Here is a 20,166-nt window from a genome sequence, read left to right as displayed (position 1 = left end):
AAATGTGTATATTTTTATATATGTTAGTGTACAAACAATGCAGAATTTCGTCAAGAAGACTCGCATACGCTTGAATCCGATTCTTTTCTAAGTGTTGGATTTTCGCACTGCCACTTGAGAAGTTCGCATCTGCAAGTAAAATAGATCATTTACAGTAGAGGATTATACCATATATGCTTAGGAAGCAGACCTTTGTAGAAGACAAAAAGCTGTAAAGTCTGAAAACAATTTAATTTTCTTATAGCAAACACACTTTACATTACTAAGAATCATGACTTAAGTACGTACTATATTTACCAGATGTTTTATATACCTCAAGCTTATCTTTTCATGCATTTTGTACAACAGTTAACAGTTTATATTCATAAGTAGTAAAATATGCGCTAGAAAAAGTGATAAAACGACAGAAAAATATTTACATAGTACGTTGTTAATGTAATTCAGGACACCAATAGGTAGTAAGAAGTCTATCCTACTTATCACGAACCGTTAACAGTCGAAACGTGATACTGTGACGTGATAAGTAACCTGATTATGCTCAGAATCGGAAGGCAAGAAGTAACAATTGTGTAGTTAATAGATTTTAGTAAATTACTATATATTTATGAAAAATAAGCTAGACATAAACTTAAAAAAATCAAGATAATCACATAACAGTTTAATCCTTGAAAACGAAATCAATATGTAATAAAATCTTTAAGAAAACCTTTTAGAAGCATAGAATACAAGCAAACAAAATAATTGCAGACATGGTTTTAGAGTCTGTCAGAGTCAGAGTCGTACTGGAAAGTGCAACACACCATACATGCCTCCAAACACCGCTTAAGGAGGTAGGTTACCTTGTTACAAGGGTAAATTCAAATTAGTTGAACCGCAGCATCTTTTTGTATTTCGTGTAATATGAAGTTTTAACTGCTAAAATCTCAGTTTCGTTTGTCTCTGTCCCTTCAAGTTCAATTTTTATCCAGGTTTGAAGAACATGACCCTCCAAAGGTATTTCATATTGAAATAAGAAGGAAAATACGGATATTTAACACTTTTCAGTGTATTTTAAGTTCATTGATATCCATAGAAGTCAGCATAATCTATAATTTTACTAGTATGCACTTTAGCTTTCTAATATAAGCTTAAAATGTATATGTCGCGGGGCTCGTGTTTCCATGGTAACGCATTTTCTCTCATTTTTAAACAACTATGTATAAAAATAGGGGTTTTCGACGGCTTCAGTGCCATTCTGTTAATGACCAACATGGAATATTTGGGTAATATTATTAGCAAAATACCAAGCACTATACATGGTACCCTATTTTTCTTAAAGTTTAAAGTAACCATGGCAACAGAGATGTTTAAAATGGCTTATATCTTGCTTTTTTTCGTATTGAATAAGATTATTTCTCTACTTGATGTAGCTTTAAAACATATTATTTCTAACGTAAGTTATATTTTCGTGTTATCTGCATTTATTCAAACAAATTTCTAAGCTTAGAATACTTACGGCAGTACCCCTCGTCTGGCATTTTTCATGGAAAAATCGTTCAGCATGCTACTATTACTCTCATGGATATTGTTGAAATGAAAATAAAAAGCCGAAGCTGTGTTTCTTAAATAGACTAGTGTCAACGCTTTTGAATTTTACATTTAGATACATAGGTCACGGGCTTCGTTTCCATGGTAACATCAATTCAATTCAAGAAACCACAATTTTTTACTGAAATTTGAACAATTTTAGATCTTAGTTTTAGTATATAAGTAACAAATTATCAACGGAACCTGAAAAATAGGTATTACAAATCAAACAGCTAAATTTTTTATTTGAAAATGGCCGTAACAAGTAACTTCTCACCCAACTATATTCCAAATAACATTGGTTACCATCATCCATTTTCTTACATTCCGCATAACATTTCAATATAACTACATAAAAGAAGCAAAATATTGATTATTATTCAGAGCAAAAGACTCATAAAAAATATTTCAGCAAATAATGGTTATTTGAAAATAGTTTGAATAAAGAAAATGCACAGAATTACGTACTTTCAAGATAAAAGCTATTTATTTTGCGCGGTAACTGACACGTAACGTCATGACGTCAATGACGCCATTTTAAGGCAACATTGTTTTGAAGCGTTTCTGCGGCAATTTATTCATTATTTCTGCATTACTAAACCATAAAGCGTCAGATCGAAGACAGGTCTATGATTTGTTTTCAGAAGAATGAATATACAAACACATTTAGTTTGTCGTTAACGTCGTCGTAAATCGTCACGTTAGCTTCCGGTTGGACATGCGCACATACAAATATAAAGGTAACCTACCTCCTTAAGCGAATTCTATTACACTGTATCAACTAAATGATCCGAAAGGACCAGAAAAAAAATAACAACATTGTAAAACTAACAATAATTTATGATTATTTAGTGACGAACGGTACATATATATATCTGGTAAAGATCGGTTATGCGATAATCTAATGAAATGGAACGAAGAGTACAAATCTATGATGGAATAGGCTTTGCGACAGATGCCTTTGTTCAACAGCCACATGGAAATAATATATATTGTTCTGCTGTAGACATTTAGTATTATTTTCGTAAATCCTAGAAAATTAGCGAAATGTTTATTAAGTTCTACAGTTGAGTAGTTTTCACGATCGTACATAAATGTGCATCATTTTGACGTTAAACAAAACAAAAAGATAAACGAAGATGCTTATTAATCAATGAAATATATACTCATTTGGATAGTTATTTCCGTCTGAGCCGCAAACAATGGCTATATCTTGGCCACAGTCGATTGACCATCTATTCTTGCAGAAGACAGATCCAAGAAGATTCTGCAGTGACATCGCTGTGGTAACTGTGTCTTATGTGAAAAAAAAAACAAAAACATTTTAGAACAATTGTTTTCACTTACATAGAGCTTTAAAATTTAGCATATGAAATGACCTGAGAAACAGTACCAAAATAAAACGTTTCCGGTTTGATTTCTACTGCTTTTCGGTCATTGTCGCAGTCAAAAATCAATGATTCCTTTACACATTGGTTAAACCGATTATTACATTGTAAAACTGTTTAGTCGCAATTAATGCTGTTGGTTGAAAGAATCCAAGTCTGAATTCTGCGTTATTGAATTCAAACAATCGGAAATAGTCGTGCAATGTTACAACCACATTTGTAATAAAAACCAGATTTGTAATAATTATAACAATTCTCGTTTTAATTACAAAAGTGGTTGCAAAGGTTCAACCACATTTGTAATAACCAGATTTGTAATAAAAATCGCAAACACTTTTTTTCGGGAGATGTGTTTTCCCACGTGATATTCAAGCTTATGCATGCGTTATTAAGCACGTGCAGATCGCATTGAACTGTCCTGGGTCATTTAAGACTCCAAATGTTTTACCCGAAATCCTTGTTCATGGACATATTTTACTTTTGAAAATTATTACATTTCTCGTTTTTATTACAAAAGTGGTTGCAAAGGTTCAACCACATTTGTAATAACCAGATTTTGTAATAAAAAATCGCAAACACTTTTTTTCGGGAGATGTGTTTTCCCACGTGATATTCAAGCTTATGCATACGTTATTAGGCACGTGCAGGTCGAATTAAACTGTCCTGGGTCATTTAAGACTCAAATTGTTTTACCCGAAATCCTTGTTCATGGATATATTTTACTTTAAAAAGTTATTACATTTCTCGTTTTTATTACAAAAGTGGTTGCAAAGGTTCAACCACATTTGTAATAACCAGATTTGTAATAAAAATCGCAAACACTTTTTTTCGGGAGATGTGTTTTCCCACGTGATATTCAAGCTTATGCATGCGTTATTAAGCACGTGCAGGTCGAATTAAACTGTCATGGGCCATTTAAGACTCCAAATGTTTCACCCGAAATCCTTGTTCATGGACATATTTTACTTTAGAAAATTATTACATTTCTCGTTCTTATTACAAAAGTGGTTGCAAAGGTTCAACCACATTTGTAATATTAACCAGATTTGTAATAAAAATCGCAAACACTTTTTTTCGGGAGATGTGTTTTCCCACGTGATATTCAAGCTTAGGCATGCGTTATTGGGCACGTGCAGGTCGAATTAAACTGTCCTGGGTCATTTAAGACTCCAATTGTTTTACCCGAAATCCTTGTTCATGGATATATTTTACTTTAAAAAGTTATTACATTTCTCGTTTTTATTACGAAAGTGGTTGCAAAGGTTCAACCACATTTGTAATAACCAGATTTGTAATAAAAATCGCAAACACTTTTTTTCGGGAGATGTGTTTTCCCACGTGATATTCAAGCTTAGGCATGCGTTATTAGGCACGTGCAGGTCGAATTAAACTGTCCTGGGTCATTTAAGACTCCAATTGTTTTACCCGAAATCCTTGTTCATGGATATATTTTACTTTAAAAAGTTATTACATTTCTCGTTTTTATTACAAAGGTGGTTGCAAAGGTTCAACCACATTTGTAATAACCAGATTTGTAATAAAAATCGCAAACACTTTTTTTCGGGAGATGTGTTTTCCCACTTGATATTCAAGTTTAGGCATGCGTTATTAGGCACGTGCAGGTCGAATCAAACTGTCCTGGGTCATTTAAGACTCCAATTGTTTTACCCGAAATCCTTGTTCATGGATATATTTTACTTTAAAAAGTTATTACATTTCTCGTTTTTTTTACAAAAGTGGTTGCAAAGGTTCAACCACATTTGTAATAACCAGATTTGTAATAAAAATCACAAACACTTTTTTTCGGGAGATGTGTTTTCCCACGTGATATTCAAGCTTATGCATGCGTTATTAAGCACGTGCAGGTCGAATTAGACTGTCCCGGGTCATTTAAGACTCCAAATGTTTTACCTGAAATCCTTGTTCATGGATATATTTTACTTTAAAAAGTTATTACATTTCTCGTTTTTTTTACAAAAGTGGTTGCAAAGATTCAACCACATTTGTAATAACCAGACTTGTAATAAAAATCGCAAACACTTTTTATCGGGAGATGTGTTTTCCCACGTGATATTCAAGCTTATGCATGCGTTATTAAGCACGTGCAGGTCGAATTAAACTGTCATGGGTCATTAAGACACCAAATGTTTTACCCGAAATCCTTGTTCATGGACATATTTTACTTTAGAAAATTATTACATTTCTCGTTTTTATTACAAAAGTGGTTGCAAAGGTTCAACCACATTTGTAATAACCAGATTTGTAATAAAACTCGTAAATTGTCTTTTTTTGAGAGATGTGTTTTCCCACTTGATATTCAAGCTAATGCATGCGTTATTAAGCACGTGCAGGTCGAATTAAACTGTCCTGGGTCATTTAAGACTCCAAATGTTTTACCTGAAATCCTTGTTCATGGACATATTGTACTTTATAAAAGTATTACATTTCTCGTCGGTTACTAACATAAAGATACTGTTGTACTGATTTTAATATCATTGACATTTTTATCATCATTATAAACATTATCATAATAACAATAGTAATAATAATAATCCTCATCATCTTGGGCTGGTCCGTTCTAGGATCAATGGTAAGATTAATTGCCCTAAACTGTATTACCTAAATACTGTTGAAAGCAGGCTCTCTGAATCCAACAAACAAATATATTATTCATCAAAACCATTATACAGATTGCCAAAATTCGAGACGTTTGCAGTAATAGATGTAATATGCCCACTACAGATTGTCAATAAATGGTGGTTATTTGTACCAAAGTATTTGGAAATCTGACTAAAGCGAGTTATGATTCGGGCACAAACATTATATATTACACAAAATAACAAAACAAATCTAAGTTCAAAGCTGTGACCTTGATCTTGGAGATAGCAACAAGGATCATGATCGCAACACACCTTCTATCCATGCTGGTTATTTGTACCAAATTATTTGAAATTTCTGACTATGCAGTGGCAAGTTATACCAAGGACAAAAACTTATACATGTATATATAACTGCACGGACACACAAACTCCGCTGTTTCACGGCGGGATTATAATAAAAGAAGGTCTGTTAACTCATAGGCGGGCTCAATGAGGTGAGGGTAATTAGAAAATAAGGTGTATTTTCTTAGAATCTCATAGACATTAGTTCGCAGCACAAGATCGGGCCCTCCTAGACTTAAGGTTGACAAGTTGTACATAATTTGTACTATGACATAGCAACTTCCTGTCTGTCAACCAACTTGAAACAGCTCTGGATGACGAAAGACAGCTACAAATGTATGTCGCCGCCGGGTTCGAACCAGTGACCTGAACTTGTAGATAAACATTTCAGCTAGTCGAGGTAACAGTAGAAGTAGCTGAAGTTGGCATTCTGACATTTTCGTGAATTTCCGGAAAGTCTATATTTAGGCTGACCTGTGCATTTATGCATCTGAATTAGGGTCAGAAAATTTCATATTCAGGTAGAATAAGCCTTCTTTGAAATAACAGCGAACGGTGTTTACCAATTAACCCGTAACGTGGCTCAATTTTTGTTATCATTTCTGCATCCACTGTCACTACCACTTTAATATGATTACAACTTAAGATACTTCTACTGTTTGTGTGTTCGTGCAGTTATATATACATGTATAAGTTTTTGTCCTTGGTATAACTTGCCCATGCATAGTCAGAAATTTCAAATTATTTGGTACAAATAACCAGCATGGATAGAAGGTGTGTTGCGATCATGATCCTTGTTGCTATCTCCAAGATCAAGGTCACAGCTTTGAACTTAGATTTGTTTTGTTATTTTGTGTAATATATAATGTTTGTGCCCGAATCATAACTCGCTTTAGTCAGATTTCCAAATACTTTGGTACAAATAACCACCATTTATTGTCAATCTGTAGTGGTCATATTACACCTATTACTGCAAACGTCTCGAATTTTGGCAATCTGTATAATGGTTTTGATGAATAATATATTTGTTTGTTGGATTCAGAGAGCCTGCTTTCAACAGTATTTAGGTAATACAGTTTAGGGTAATTAATCTTACCATTGATCCTAGAACGGACCAGCCCAAGATGATGAGGATTATTATTATTACTATTATTATTATGATAATGTTTATAATGATGATAAAAATGTCAATGATATTAAAATCAGTACAACAGTATCTTTATGTTAGTAACCGACGAGAAATGTAATACTTTTTTAAAGTACAATATGTCCATGAACAAGGATTTCTGGTAAAACATTTGGAGTCTTAAATGACCCAGGACAGTTTAATTCGACCTGCACGTGCTTAATAACGCATGCATTAGCTTGAATATCAAGTGGGAAAACACATCTCTCAAAAAAAACAATTTGCGATTTTTATTACAAATCTGGTTATTACAAATGTGGTTGAACCTTTGCAACCACTTTTGTAATAAAAACGAGAAATGTAATAATTTTCTAAAGTAAAATATGTCCATGAACAAGGATTTCGGGTAAAACATCTGGAGTCTTAAATGACCCATGACAGTTTAATTCGACCTGCACGTGCTTAATAACGCATGCATAAGCTTGAATATCAAGTGGGAAAACACATCTCCCGAAAAAAAGTGTTTGCGATTTTTATTACAAATCTGGTTATTACAAATGTGGTTGAACCTTTGCAACCACTTTTGTAATAAAAACGAGAAATGTAATAATTTTCTAAAGTAAAATATGTCCATGAACAAGGATTTCAGGTAAAACATTTGGAGTCTTAAATGACCCGGGACAGTCTAATTCGACCTGCACGTGCTTAATAACGCATGCATAAGCTTGAATATCACGTGGGAAAACACATCTCCCGAAAAAAAGTGTTTGCGATTTTTATTACAAATCTGGTTATTACAAATGTGGTTGAACCTTTGCAACCACTTTTGTAATAAAAACGAGAAATGTAATAATTTTCTAAAGTAAAATATGTCCATGAACAAGGATTTCAGGTAAAACATTTGGAGTCTTAAATGACCCGGGACAGTCTAATTCGACCTGCACGTGCTTAATAACGCATGCATAAGCTTGAATATCACGTGGGAAAACACATCTCCCGAAAAAAAGTGTTTGCGATTTTTATTACAAATCTGGTTATTACAAATGTGGTTGAACCTTTGCAACCACTTTTGTAATAAAAACGAGAAATGTAATAATTTTCTAAAGTAAAATATGTCCATGAACAAGGATTTCAGGTAAAACATTTGGAGTCTTAAATGACCCGGGACAGTCTAATTCGACCTACACGTGCTTAATAACGCATGCATAAGCTTGAATATCACGTGGGAAAACACATCTCCCGAAAAAAAAGTTTGCGATTTTTATTACAAATCTGGTTATTACAAATGTGGTTGAACCTTTGCAACCACTTTTGTAATAAAAACGAGAATTGTTATAATTATTACAAATCTGGTTTTTATTACAAATGTGGTTGTAACAGTGCAATACTGTGAGTGTATCCAATGTTAAAGTGCGCTGGAAGGTTATATTTATTTCACTTTACGTTACACTAAGTACCATGAGAAAACCAACATAGTGCATTTGCGACCAACATGGATCCAGACCAGCCTGCGCATCCGCGCAGTCTAGTCAGGATTCATGCTGTTCGCTTTCAAAGCATATTGTAATTAGAGAAACCGTTCGCGAACAGCATGGATCCTGACCAGACTGCGCGGATGCGCATGCTGGTCTGGATCCATGCTGGTTGCAAATGCACTATGTTGGTTTTCTCATGGCACGGCTCAAAAGTTAAAACATACTTCCGCTTCCTGTAGTGATTGCCGACATTTCCGGTGAGCTTGAAACAGTTGTTGCTACTGGGACAGTAGACGATACACACGGTCCGTGATTAGCTATACCGAGAGGGTTTGATATCACATCGTAATCACTATCGTAGAGTTCCTCAGCACATCGAGCTTTAACATAGAGGCAACTGCAAATACATAAAAATAGATCTCAGATGACCTCCTAATATAAGTTGGTTGTAAGTCGTTTCGATTGACTACCAATCATTTTTATTTTTCTTCTTCATATTTTATCAATTTTAATTTCTATTTATATTATTAGTAACTAATAACAATAGCATAAACATACTTGAAAGTAATGAAAGATAAAAATTAATGTAAGGGTAGATTTACCTGAAGCACAGATGGCCTCCAAAGAATATATATTACACAGCCGAAATGCATACAGCATCTTCCCAGCATTCTGGGTAAGATAAAGACTTCAGCTGTTCCTCCAGGCAATATATCGATCACATGTGATCAAAACCCACAACAAAGAAACAAAAAACAAATTAAAACAATAAAAACAGCAGCAGCAACAAAAAAGATGTAACATTATTCATCTTACTGATTAGCGTATGTCCTTCCGTCTGATCCACAAATTTGCTCGTCATTAGTCAGTATATGGTAGCTGCAATTTACTTTCTTGAATACATGACATAGGTGATCGTCCAAGTACATGCCAATGTTGTAGATGGCTTCATCTATAAGCTTACACTCTGGTCCATGGCAGTCGTGGTGTTCATGAAGATGTGGGTCAGGATGAGTGTGGTCAAGCAGGTGGTGGTCAGGTGGAGTGTGATCAGGTGGATGGTGACCAGGAAGTGAGTGGTCATGTGAATGGAGGGCAGGTGGTGTGTGATCAAGTAGAAATGCCCCTTGCAATGTTAAAAAGACAACATATTTTGTTCATGTTCATTGATGCAAATTCATCTTAGTGTGCTATTACACTAAACATATCTGGCAAATTAAGAGAACATAGGCTAGAGACCAAAACTGACCATACTCCTACAGGACATTCGTATTCGAAATGCAATATATGTTGTCATGACAACTGAAATTCCAAAAACACCCATGAAAAATAACAGAGGTTAACAGATAAAGACCCGTGATGACACCAACTATGCACTGTTAAGTTCAAACTGTCTCTAAATATTGAAATGTATGATGCCAAATAAGCGATAAACATAATTTGTCAAATGACATCATACGTGGTTTGCTACTTTTTCTTTGAAACATACATGCACGACAATGTCATACCGCTTTCGCAACGTTCTTGAATTCACGTCTCTAAATGCATTCGATCGCTTACTTAAAAGCGTTGCAACTGTTGAAAGTATAAAAGTATTTCTTCAAAGTTTTAGATACGAAAGGTAAAAGAATGTACTTGATGAATTTGTTATCTCAACTTTGATCCTTTTAGTCACTAATACAGTTTTTGCTTTCATGGAACAGCCCATATGTACATAAATGAATTATCATTAAGTATTAATTAAGATTTAATTAAAACATGAAAAATCACAAGTCTGTCAAAACTGTGACTTGATATAGTGCTAGATATCATCAATATAATATAATCTTATATTACATGAAAAGGGCTTAGAAGTGTAGCATTGCAGATTGCTTTAAAAGAAACACTGTGATGTTTTTTTTTTCTAAAATGTGATGCTTTTTTAGTAATATGAAACGTTCTGTACTGAAACATTTTGAAAAGAAATATGCCGAATACTGGTCAGAACATAATGCAAGATATACGAAGTTCTATCTGAATGATATTTAAACTTGCATAAGGCAATTTGAAATAAAAAACGTAAGTTGTATCAGGCCCGTAGCTACACTGAGGCACAGGGAGGCCAGTGCCTCCCTGTTTTTCTGCCAAAATTATGAGAAAAAAGGATATGTTTTGAGTCACCATCTTAAAAGGCAAAACCGAACTTAGGCACTATTTTCCGCTATTTTTTAATATCACGAATAATTACACTATACATGGCCGTAGCGAGAGACTAAATTTTACCGAGGCAAACGAGTATGTGCGTTTGTTCGTGGTTATTAGGTAAATTTGAATGGTAAAGTCAAAGCCCCGACGGGCATTAATTTGGAAGGTTGTGTCCCACCCTCCTCCATATATGAGGGTTTGTGGGGCTCCCCAAAAAACAGGATATATGATATGTAAAAAAAAAACACACTTTGTTGCCCTGTTTTTATATTAAAGAGACAAATTTCCCTTTCACTCCTCAATCTACCCCGGGTACTAATACCGATTTAGGGTTTGTAATGTGTCGCTCTTGCGAAGGAGGTCTCGGATGCAACACAGGACTTACTTTTTGGGAGATGTATGTCTATATTATTCTTCTTGATGGAGCCGCTGATTTATCTTATACGAGTAAAATTAAATGTAAAAATGTTGAAACAATTTTCCCTAAAATCAAAGTTCCGTATAATGTTGCTCTCATGCTGAAAAAGGTTTTCTATAAAAAAAAGTTCTTCTTTCATACAATGACAAGGATGTTGCTACAAAGACTGGATATCCAGAGATAAGAGAAAAATGCGTTTTAACAAATTGTTTGAAGGGTGAAATTAAAATAAAACTTCATAAGGTTGAAAAGAACATTCAAATCCATACCAATTAATGATTACAGCATAAATGGAGTTTCATCAATTGATCACAATACCCCATGTTCTACCTATCGTCTGCTTCAACAAGAATTTCGCGCTTAATATTCTTCAAAATAAATTAAATTCTAACACGACCAGTGAAAAACCTACATACATGTAGAGAAAAATCTATCTCGGGTTATTCATCAATAAACCACCATTGAACTGTGCTGCACGCGCTTCGTGTTTTGGCTATTCCACCTATACACTGCGTGTTAAGTTTTATGAATGAATCTGCAAATGATTTATAACAGTTTTTATGAAGAGGAGGAGGTGGAGGAATGTGGTGTTTAAGACCAGAAAAATCAATCTGGCTACGGTCCTGTGTATATAACACGAATATCACAAGATATTTGTATATAAAAAATATAAAAGACATGCAGTTTGTAGGCAGCATTGATAAAGTATTGTGTTATGCAAGTTCTACTTAAATTTGTAACCGACATGTTGTACAACAAAAAGAAATATAAAATGCTTCACAACGAAGTTGTCCTAAAATGTCATTCGTGAAAGGTAATTTGCTAATAACCACGTAACTATGCTAAATTGGCAATTCATTGTTCACCTGATGACTTACATGAGTTCGTGTTCAAATGAACCATCAGGTATAGGAAAAATGTTTGTTAATATTCAGTCAGTAACTGTTTTCATCATACACCGTGACGGTATTTATAATGTATTTAGATGCTATTGTCTTAAACCCTCATGAAAGTTGAATAACACTTTAAGATAGTATGCGTCAAGAATTGCAACTACTTCTGAAAAATAAATGAGCCTTGCCATGAGAAAACCGACATAGTGGCTTTGCGACCAGCATGGATCCAGACCAACCTGCGCATCCGCGCAGTCTGGTCAGGATCCATACTGTTCGTTAACGGTTTCTCTAATTGCAATAGGCTTTGAAAGCGAACAGCATGGATCCTGACCAGACTGCGGGGATGCGCAGGCTGGTCTGGATCCAAGCTGGTCGCAAAGCCACTATGTTGGTTTTCTCATGGCGCGGCTCAAATATAACAACAATGCGAGCTGGTAAGCAAACCCTAAAAACGAACCTGCAATCGAAAAAGCCAGAGTTACGCATGCAATGCTCCTCTCCATTGTTTGACTGTGAAAGAAAGCTATCTAGTGCATATTTTGAACTTACTGTTCTACATGTAAAATAAAGCGATAATAAATTCCATATCAGTATGTAACATGTGAGTACAATGATAAGGATAGAAACAAAGCTTTAATGCAGATACATATTAAGAAGAGGAAGTCTTATGTTAAAAACCTCAAGTACTAACGTTGCAACATTGCAATTATTTTACATACGTTAAGTCATTGAAACATATACAGATTTATTGAAAAATAAATATATTTATGCAAGTACGGGACGGTACGGGTTTTAATATTATTCAATTGCGGAGCACGAAAAGCTGAGGCGCAAATTATCAAGAACTTCAAAATTGTCAATAGAAGAGGTTCTAGCACGTACAGTTCTGATGTTTTACTACAATTTGATGTCCAACGCAATGTAATGTTATGCTGCAGACATCGCCGTAGTGTACAACACAATCGTATTTGTATGGTTTTAATTTTCTTTATTCCTACTCGGTCATTTTCGACCCAGTAATATAGTTTGCTTGGTGCTAGAGATGTATATGCTGTTCATGGGAGATTCTCATAGAGCTCAGTTTGAGGCGTTTATTAATAAACTGCAAATGTATGATCTATTAATATTGATTCGGCAACTGACGTGAAGTTCTGTGGAATTAGTGGCGGTTGTTTAACAAACTCGAACCATGTCCTGTTCTTTCAAGATTGATTAGTGAAGCACCATCCAGATTGGTGTCATGTTCATTGGTGGTAACGACATTGATTAACCAGGCTCTACTGCATTAAATGCAGAAACCATAGCATTACGAATTGTTTCAATTGCTAATCTTTTCTTACGTCGCTACAATCCGAAACATATCTTTATTTGCCAATTTATTCTGAGGCAACACACCCGCCACATCCCAGTGTACATATACAATGATTTTATTATTACTGAGAGAAGCAAACAGGGTGTTTAAGCAAGAACATGGAATATTTAACGTACTAGAATTTGAAAGAAATGAAACATTCTAATGCTAACATTTTTCAGATAGATGGTGTTCATTTCAACAACATGGGATTTGAAATATTTCCGCAATGTGAGAGGAATAATTTTGAAGCAGATATGTAATTCACACATGTACTGGAAGATACTGTATTCTAATTGGTGGCACATTTGTATCTATCTTATCATATAACAGTAAGTATAGACATAGTAAGTATATTAGCCGTCATATATATGATAGAACCAAACCCATATGGGGTCCATTTCAATTAGATACACAAGACTTTCTGCAGGCTTATGAACATGGCAGATCTTGTATATCACAAATTTTCTGTCCGTTTGTGGTAAAAGACTAAATGTAGTTAAATGGACTAATAGAATTATAAAGTCTTAACACATTGTCTGTATTTGTTTATACAGTTTAAATGTAGCTAAATGGACTACTAGAATTATAATATCTAGACATATTGTCTGTATTTGTTTATATTCTGTTCCACTATATAAATAATGGTTACAGACAAATAATCTGCAGTCAAATCAACGCAAGTTGTCAAATGGACAACAAAAAATGATTGTTTTTGACAGCTGTCTACATTTATGTAATCAAATGGGCTGCATGGAGTCAAATGGGCTACTAAGTCTATGTTACTCAGATATTTTGTCCGTATTGATGTAGTCAAATGGACTACAGTGTAGTCAGATGGACTACTTTGTATAGTCAGATGGACTTCTTCGTATAGTCAAATGGACTATATGTAGTCATATGGACTACTTTATTTAGTATGGATTATTTTTACTGTATGGTTAAACACGGGATGACTGCCATACACTTGTAAAATGTTACAAGAACAGATTGTTGTAAATGCAGTATTATCACGTGGAAGTTGATCTTTACATGCTCTCTTAGTAAGTATAGATATAGTAAGTATATTAGCCTGTCATATATGATAGAACCAAACCCATATGGGGTCCATTTCAGTTAGATAAACAAAACTTTCTGCATGCTTATGAACATGGCAGATCTTGTATATCACACATTTTCTGCCCGTTTGTGGTAAAAGACTAAATGTAAGTAAATGGACTAATAGAATTATAAAGTCTAAACACATTGTCTGTATTTGTTTATACGTTTGTGGCCGATTAGTTTAAATGTAGTTAAATGGTCTACTAGAATTATAAAATCTAGACACATTGTCTGTATTTTCTTATATTCTGTTCCACTATATAAATAATGGTTACAGACAAATAATCTGCAGTCAAATACACCGCAAAAAAGATTGTACATGACAGCTGTCTACCTTTATGTAGTCAAATGGGCTGCATGGAGTCAAATGGGCTACTAAGTCTATGTTACTCCGATATTTTGTCCGTGTTGGTGTAGTCAAATGGACTACAGTGTAATTAGATGGACTACTTTGTATAGTCAGATGGACTTCTTTGTATAGTCAAATGGACTATATGTAGTCATATGGACTACTTTATTTAGTCGATGGATTGTTTTTACTGTATGGTTAAACACAGGATGACTGTCATACTCTTGAAAAATGTTACAAGAAGAGATTGTTGTAAATACAGAATTTCTCGTGGAAGTTGATCTTTACATGCTCTCGTATATGGGTTTCTATTTTATATGCCACCAAGACAGCGAAGCTGCTGCAGCTGAGGAAGCTGCTAAAACCAAACGAAGAACAAACAAAATCGAGCAGGTTTCAGAAGCTAACACATCCAATTTATCAGAAACAGACTTGAACACAATTATATCAAATGTTGTTCCTGCTGTCACACAAGGTATGTTGTAGGTTTTAAAACACTTGAAGGTACTACCGCCTGACAATACTCAGAACTAAAACTTCGGAAAAGAACAGATACCTTTGGAATCCACACAAAGCACTTCAACATCTGCTTCAACACCAACTTTGGCAGCTTCAGATATGAATCAAAATTCTGCCACATTTTTGCGTCAACTTTTTCTTGGTATTGATGAAAAAATCAAAGCTAAGATTGTATCAGATCAGTTTGTGGAGTTAGATTCCATAAAAGATAAAGGTAATTATCAATATCAGTTAGTCGAAAAAGGCAGTGGGGAACCCTCGTTCAAAAAAGTTTTAAATTGTCGACCAGTATAAAAACGCTGGATCAAGGGTTTAATACATTTCATATTTTTACAAGTGTTTACACAGACAGACACCCAACAGCTGCTGCTACTTTAATAAAACATTGCGACACAGTTCATAAACTGGCAAAGCAATCGGGGGATTCCGCTGACATTTTTTTACGATAGACAATTTCGTCTCTTAAAAGAAGCTAGATTGGCTTCGATTTCATATGGGGAAATCGATACGTAGTTGTACACGCAGACACTAGCCATGGGGTTAGTTAAACCAAAACAAAAACAGTCCTTTCTTGGCGCAAGATACCATCAAAACAAACCGTGTTTTGATTTCAACAACGGGTCTTGTGCCAGAAAATCATGCACTTTTCAGCACAGATGTCAAAAGTGCCCCGGTCCTCATGGACGAATTGTACGTTTTAAAAAGGTGCAATCAAATTTCAAGTCAAAGAACAGATAACGAAACCCTATGCATGGTGCCTGCAGTCTTAAATGAGGCTACTTTTCATATTGTTACACCAATTAATTCTGATAACCTACGATACTGGTTCCAAGGTACGACTTGAAATTAACTGAATATTTGGTGAATGGTTTCACAAAGGGCTTTAAAATACCTTTTACAGGTACTCATTCTAATAAATTTCCTGGGAGTTTCAAATCTGCGACTGAAAATTTAGAGGGCATAAAATCACTGTTGAAATTGATGCGGGTCGTGTTCCGGGTCCTTTCAATGAACCACCTTTTAGCAACTTTATGACCTCACCTCTGGGTATAGTACCAAATCAGGAACCCAGTGAATTTCGTGGAATACATCATTTATCATTTCCAGAAGGTCAGTCTGTTAAGGCTGGAATCCCATCAGAATTGTGCTCTGTTCAATATCAAAATATTGATGATACAGTAGATCTTGTGAAAACTATTTGAACTGGTGCGCTTCTGTCAAAATTTATGTCCAAAATGCATTTAAAATAATTTCAGTTCAGTTGTAGGCTTGGTAAATAAACAAACATCTCAGGACCTAAGTATTATATGCCTGGTCAGAAGATTAGTTCTACAATGTTTGAAATATAACTTTTTGTTTTAAGACACGCATCTTAAAAGCATTGCAAGGTTATCATAATTTAGTTCCTAAAACAGACACACGTTTGCCAATAACATAACTTAATACGGTCAATGGATGTCGTTTGCAATTCGCAATTCCTACGTATACTGCTAACAGCCATGTATTTATTGACCTTTCATGTTTTCCTTCAAGTTGGACAATTTACTTCTTCCTCTCCTGACTCGTATATTATAGTAGTAGAACATGTATGTATAACATTCAATCGAACTAAATAGCTTTGACTTGGTTTTGAAAAGCTAAAAATATAGTCGAGGCAAGACCCATAAACTGCATATATCATGTTATCACCATGAATTAAATATGTGCCTATTGCATGCATTGTACTCGTATTATACATTAAGTAACGCTCCACCTGGCCCACTATTTTCGTTTTTGATAATAATCCAGTGACAAGATCTTTCTTTTGTACCAAGCTTCAAATGTCGCTCACTCGGATAGGTTATTGTACTGACTTTTACAAAGGTCATAGTTTCCGCATTGGTGCGGCATCGCAAAGAGGTTTCTGGGGAGTTTCAGAAGAAACAATCGACCTTTGGGCAGGTGGTTTTCAAACGCTTTTAAAAAGTATATTTGCATTCCTATGGTAGAACAATCAGATGGGGTCAAAGCTCCAACAATATAGGTACATCATGGTCACAAATGTGATGGTCAAGGGTCTCTCACCTTGTGATTATCATGTTAACAAGTATTCTTCAGTTATCCTCTTAAAACAAATATCAGTATTGGATTTTAGAAATTATACCCCTTTGTTTTGGGTGGATGATTTTTATCAAGTTAATATCCAGTTTTCTTATGTTTGTTATTCTTATTGCTAATGGTGCGATGGGGTCATGGGTCTCTCGCACTTAAGTTATCATGTTACATGTACATAAAGTTTATTAGTAGGCAATTTTGCATGTTTTTATGAGTTACTGACATTTTGCTTGTGTGATGGTGCCAAGGGATGCTTACCGCTATTTTGTCATGTCAAATATACATGTACCATTTTCTACAATTTCTGCATGTTAGAGGGTGTAACAGTTTAACAAGTATTCTTCTGTTATCCTCTTAAGACAAATATCAGTACTGGATTTTAGAAATCATACACCTTTGTTTTGGGTGGATGATTTTTATCAAGTAAATATTTAGTTTTTTTATGTTTATAATTCTTATTGCTAATGGTGCGATGGGGTCATGGGTCTCTCGCACTTAAATTATCATGTTACATGTACATAAAGTTTTTTAGTAGGTAATTTTGCATGTTTTTATGAGTTACTGATATTTTGCTTGAGTGATGGTGCCAAGGGTTGCTCGCCTCTATTTTGTTATGTTAAATATACCATTTTCTACAATTTCTGCATGTTAGAGAGTGTAACACATGAGTAAGCTGTTGATAAATAAATGATACACTCACTTTCTTCGGATGGGGTTATTGCTAAAAACTTAATAAATGAAATTCATTTATTATGTTTTTGCAATATGTGGCATAAAGGTTAAAGATCCCCACCTTTGATGATGCATATCAACTGTTAATATTTGTCTTTTCTTGATAAAATTAGTCACCTATCACATATTATGTATGATGCTTTAACAGAACCATTTATTGTTAATTGTGTTTTCAAATTCGTCATTTAGATATTAAATGACAGATTTCAATCAAAGATACGTGTTGGCTTTTGATTTGATTTACTACATCATCAAACAGAGCTCATAAAGTGAGTGTAAGATATATACCTTGGTTATATGGAGCTAATGCTACGGAGCTTGCATAAAAACATTATGTACAGCTTTATTTAATTTTGCATCAAAATTTCTTCTCCGTTTACTTGCCCACTTGCAAAATGATTTCGCTTAAAAGTTCTTGTCCAATCTATTTCCTTGATTCTTCAGAAAAATAACTGCAACCAGGGAGCGGAGTTATTTTTAAAATATATTTTTGTATGTTTCCACCTGTGAATCTGCGGGCTCAGTTTGAAAGTAATCTGGCAGATTTCATTTTCGGATGAGTGTATACCAAACTTTTCAATCTGCAACTAATCATAATATACAAATGCATATATATATATATATAATAAAGAAACATTGTCGTCACGGGATCTTTCCAGCTTTGAAACTCAAATGAATGATCTAGATACATGATGTAAATGTTCGTATAATTGTAAAACGTCATAAACTTGGTTTCATTTCCGGTACCATTCATCCGCTAAAGACTTGATTTTACATTTTTGAATTGTAAAAATTAAATTTCTCCGCTGCAAACAAAGAAACTGTTACTTGCTGTTGTCACAGAGAAATCACGATGTGTCCGTCGTCGTGCGTGCGTCCATTCTAGTCACTCATTGAGAATTTGTTAGGGAATAAATAAATAAATCATTTTATTCTTTAGAATTCTATTGTTGTATTCACCCAATTAATGCTAAGTGTAGTACATTTCCCAAATGCCCTGTGGAGACCAATCCTTTCTATCTGAGTAATTCTTGCAAGTCCTGTAAAGAGCCAACACAACTTATACCAAGGTGATCTTGTTGCCTTAGTCTACGCAGAACTTCATAGCCAGAGCTACAATCATAGTCCACACCGTGTTGGGTTTTCTACACATCATTCGTAGTCTACATAGATCCTGATTGTCTACGTTTCCTCACAATCTACTTAGGCACATTCAACTTTTGTCTACAGACATAATACATGTATACTCAGATTCAGATATCCTAACCCATTGACACAATACAAGGCTACCGAGGTGTCGTTGGATTAGGTAATCTTATTCACGCTACCAGTTATAATTCTTAAGGCCACTAGCTCGCTGCATACTTTTTGGTGGCAGCGGTGGGATCCTCTAATACAAACGAGGATCCAGAGATTCGAATCCTATACTCCGGGCAAATAGCGCGCAAACAAAATGGAGTACCACCAGCTGGGAGTGATGGTGAGATATCCTTTAAGCGTCTGGAACCAAGAGGCGAGAATCATGTGGTCATATCAAGGTCAAGTAGTTTGCAGAGCGTGCAGGCAGATGATAATTTATCTGTTACATCAAGATTCTTATGACAATGTTAGGCCCAGTCCAACCAATTTACCACATCATGTCGACACTGCAGTCAATACCTCTTTTGGAAATCAAATTGCTGACAATAGAATCCAGTCAAATGATTTCAGTGAAATCTCAAGGGCTTTAAAAGAGGTGGTCTTAGAACTTCAGGTACTGAAACAGGCCCTACCAAAGAATGATTATGCCGCGTCTGTGCCGGTTGTCATGTCTGCTGCGGACCGTAGTACTGCAAGCAATGAAGCAGATGATAGTTATACTCAATATACAGCGAAAGAACAGCCTTCTTTTTCCTACCGCGTTAATGACGCATATGAACAGGGCTTTGCCGAGGGCACCCCAATTGAACGCCAATTACAATTCAGTTGCTCCTCAGATCCCTGGGGGAAATGAAAACTTGTACAAAGGGGACAGGCATAGATATG

The 20,166-nt window shown here is 35.0% G+C and overlaps 1 protein-coding gene across 1 annotated transcript; it reads right to left on the bottom strand.

The window, feature by feature from the left end:
• On the bottom strand, window positions 1-12,544 carry LOC128547387 (agrin-like). Its single transcript, XM_053520049.1, has 5 exons — window positions 12,453-12,544; window positions 9,314-9,623; window positions 8,722-8,894; window positions 2,733-2,862; window positions 1-129 (listed from the first exon to the last, which is right to left on the bottom strand). The coding sequence occupies exons 1-5, from the start codon at window positions 12,496-12,498 to the stop codon at window positions 51-53; spliced, it is 738 nt and encodes a 245-aa protein (XP_053376024.1). The 5' UTR covers window positions 12,499-12,544; the 3' UTR covers window positions 1-50.
• Window positions 12,545-20,166: the final 7,622 nt, after the last annotated feature.

Source organism: Mercenaria mercenaria, chromosome 12 (genome assembly GCF_021730395.1).
Source record: "Mercenaria mercenaria strain notata chromosome 12, MADL_Memer_1, whole genome shotgun sequence".
NCBI classification, from domain to species: domain Eukaryota; kingdom Metazoa; phylum Mollusca; class Bivalvia; order Venerida; family Veneridae; genus Mercenaria; species Mercenaria mercenaria.
This window is presented reverse-complemented; position numbering and strand designations above follow the sequence as displayed.

What these genes read in the sequence shown, in the direction of transcription:
- LOC128547387 (XM_053520049.1), bottom strand. Translation starts at nt 12,498, where the DNA reads ATGGAGAGGAGCATTGCATGCGTAACTCTGGCTTTTTCGATTGCAG. An exon ending in TCTGGCTTTTTCGATTGCAG is followed by an intron (nt 9,624 to 12,452) that starts GTTCGTTTTTAG and finishes TAACATTGCAAG; the next exon opens with GGGCATTTCTACTTGATCAC. An exon ending in GGAAGGACATACGCTAATCA is followed by an intron (nt 8,895 to 9,313) that starts GTAAGATGAATA and finishes ATGTATTTGCAG; the next exon opens with TTGCCTCTATGTTAAAGCTC.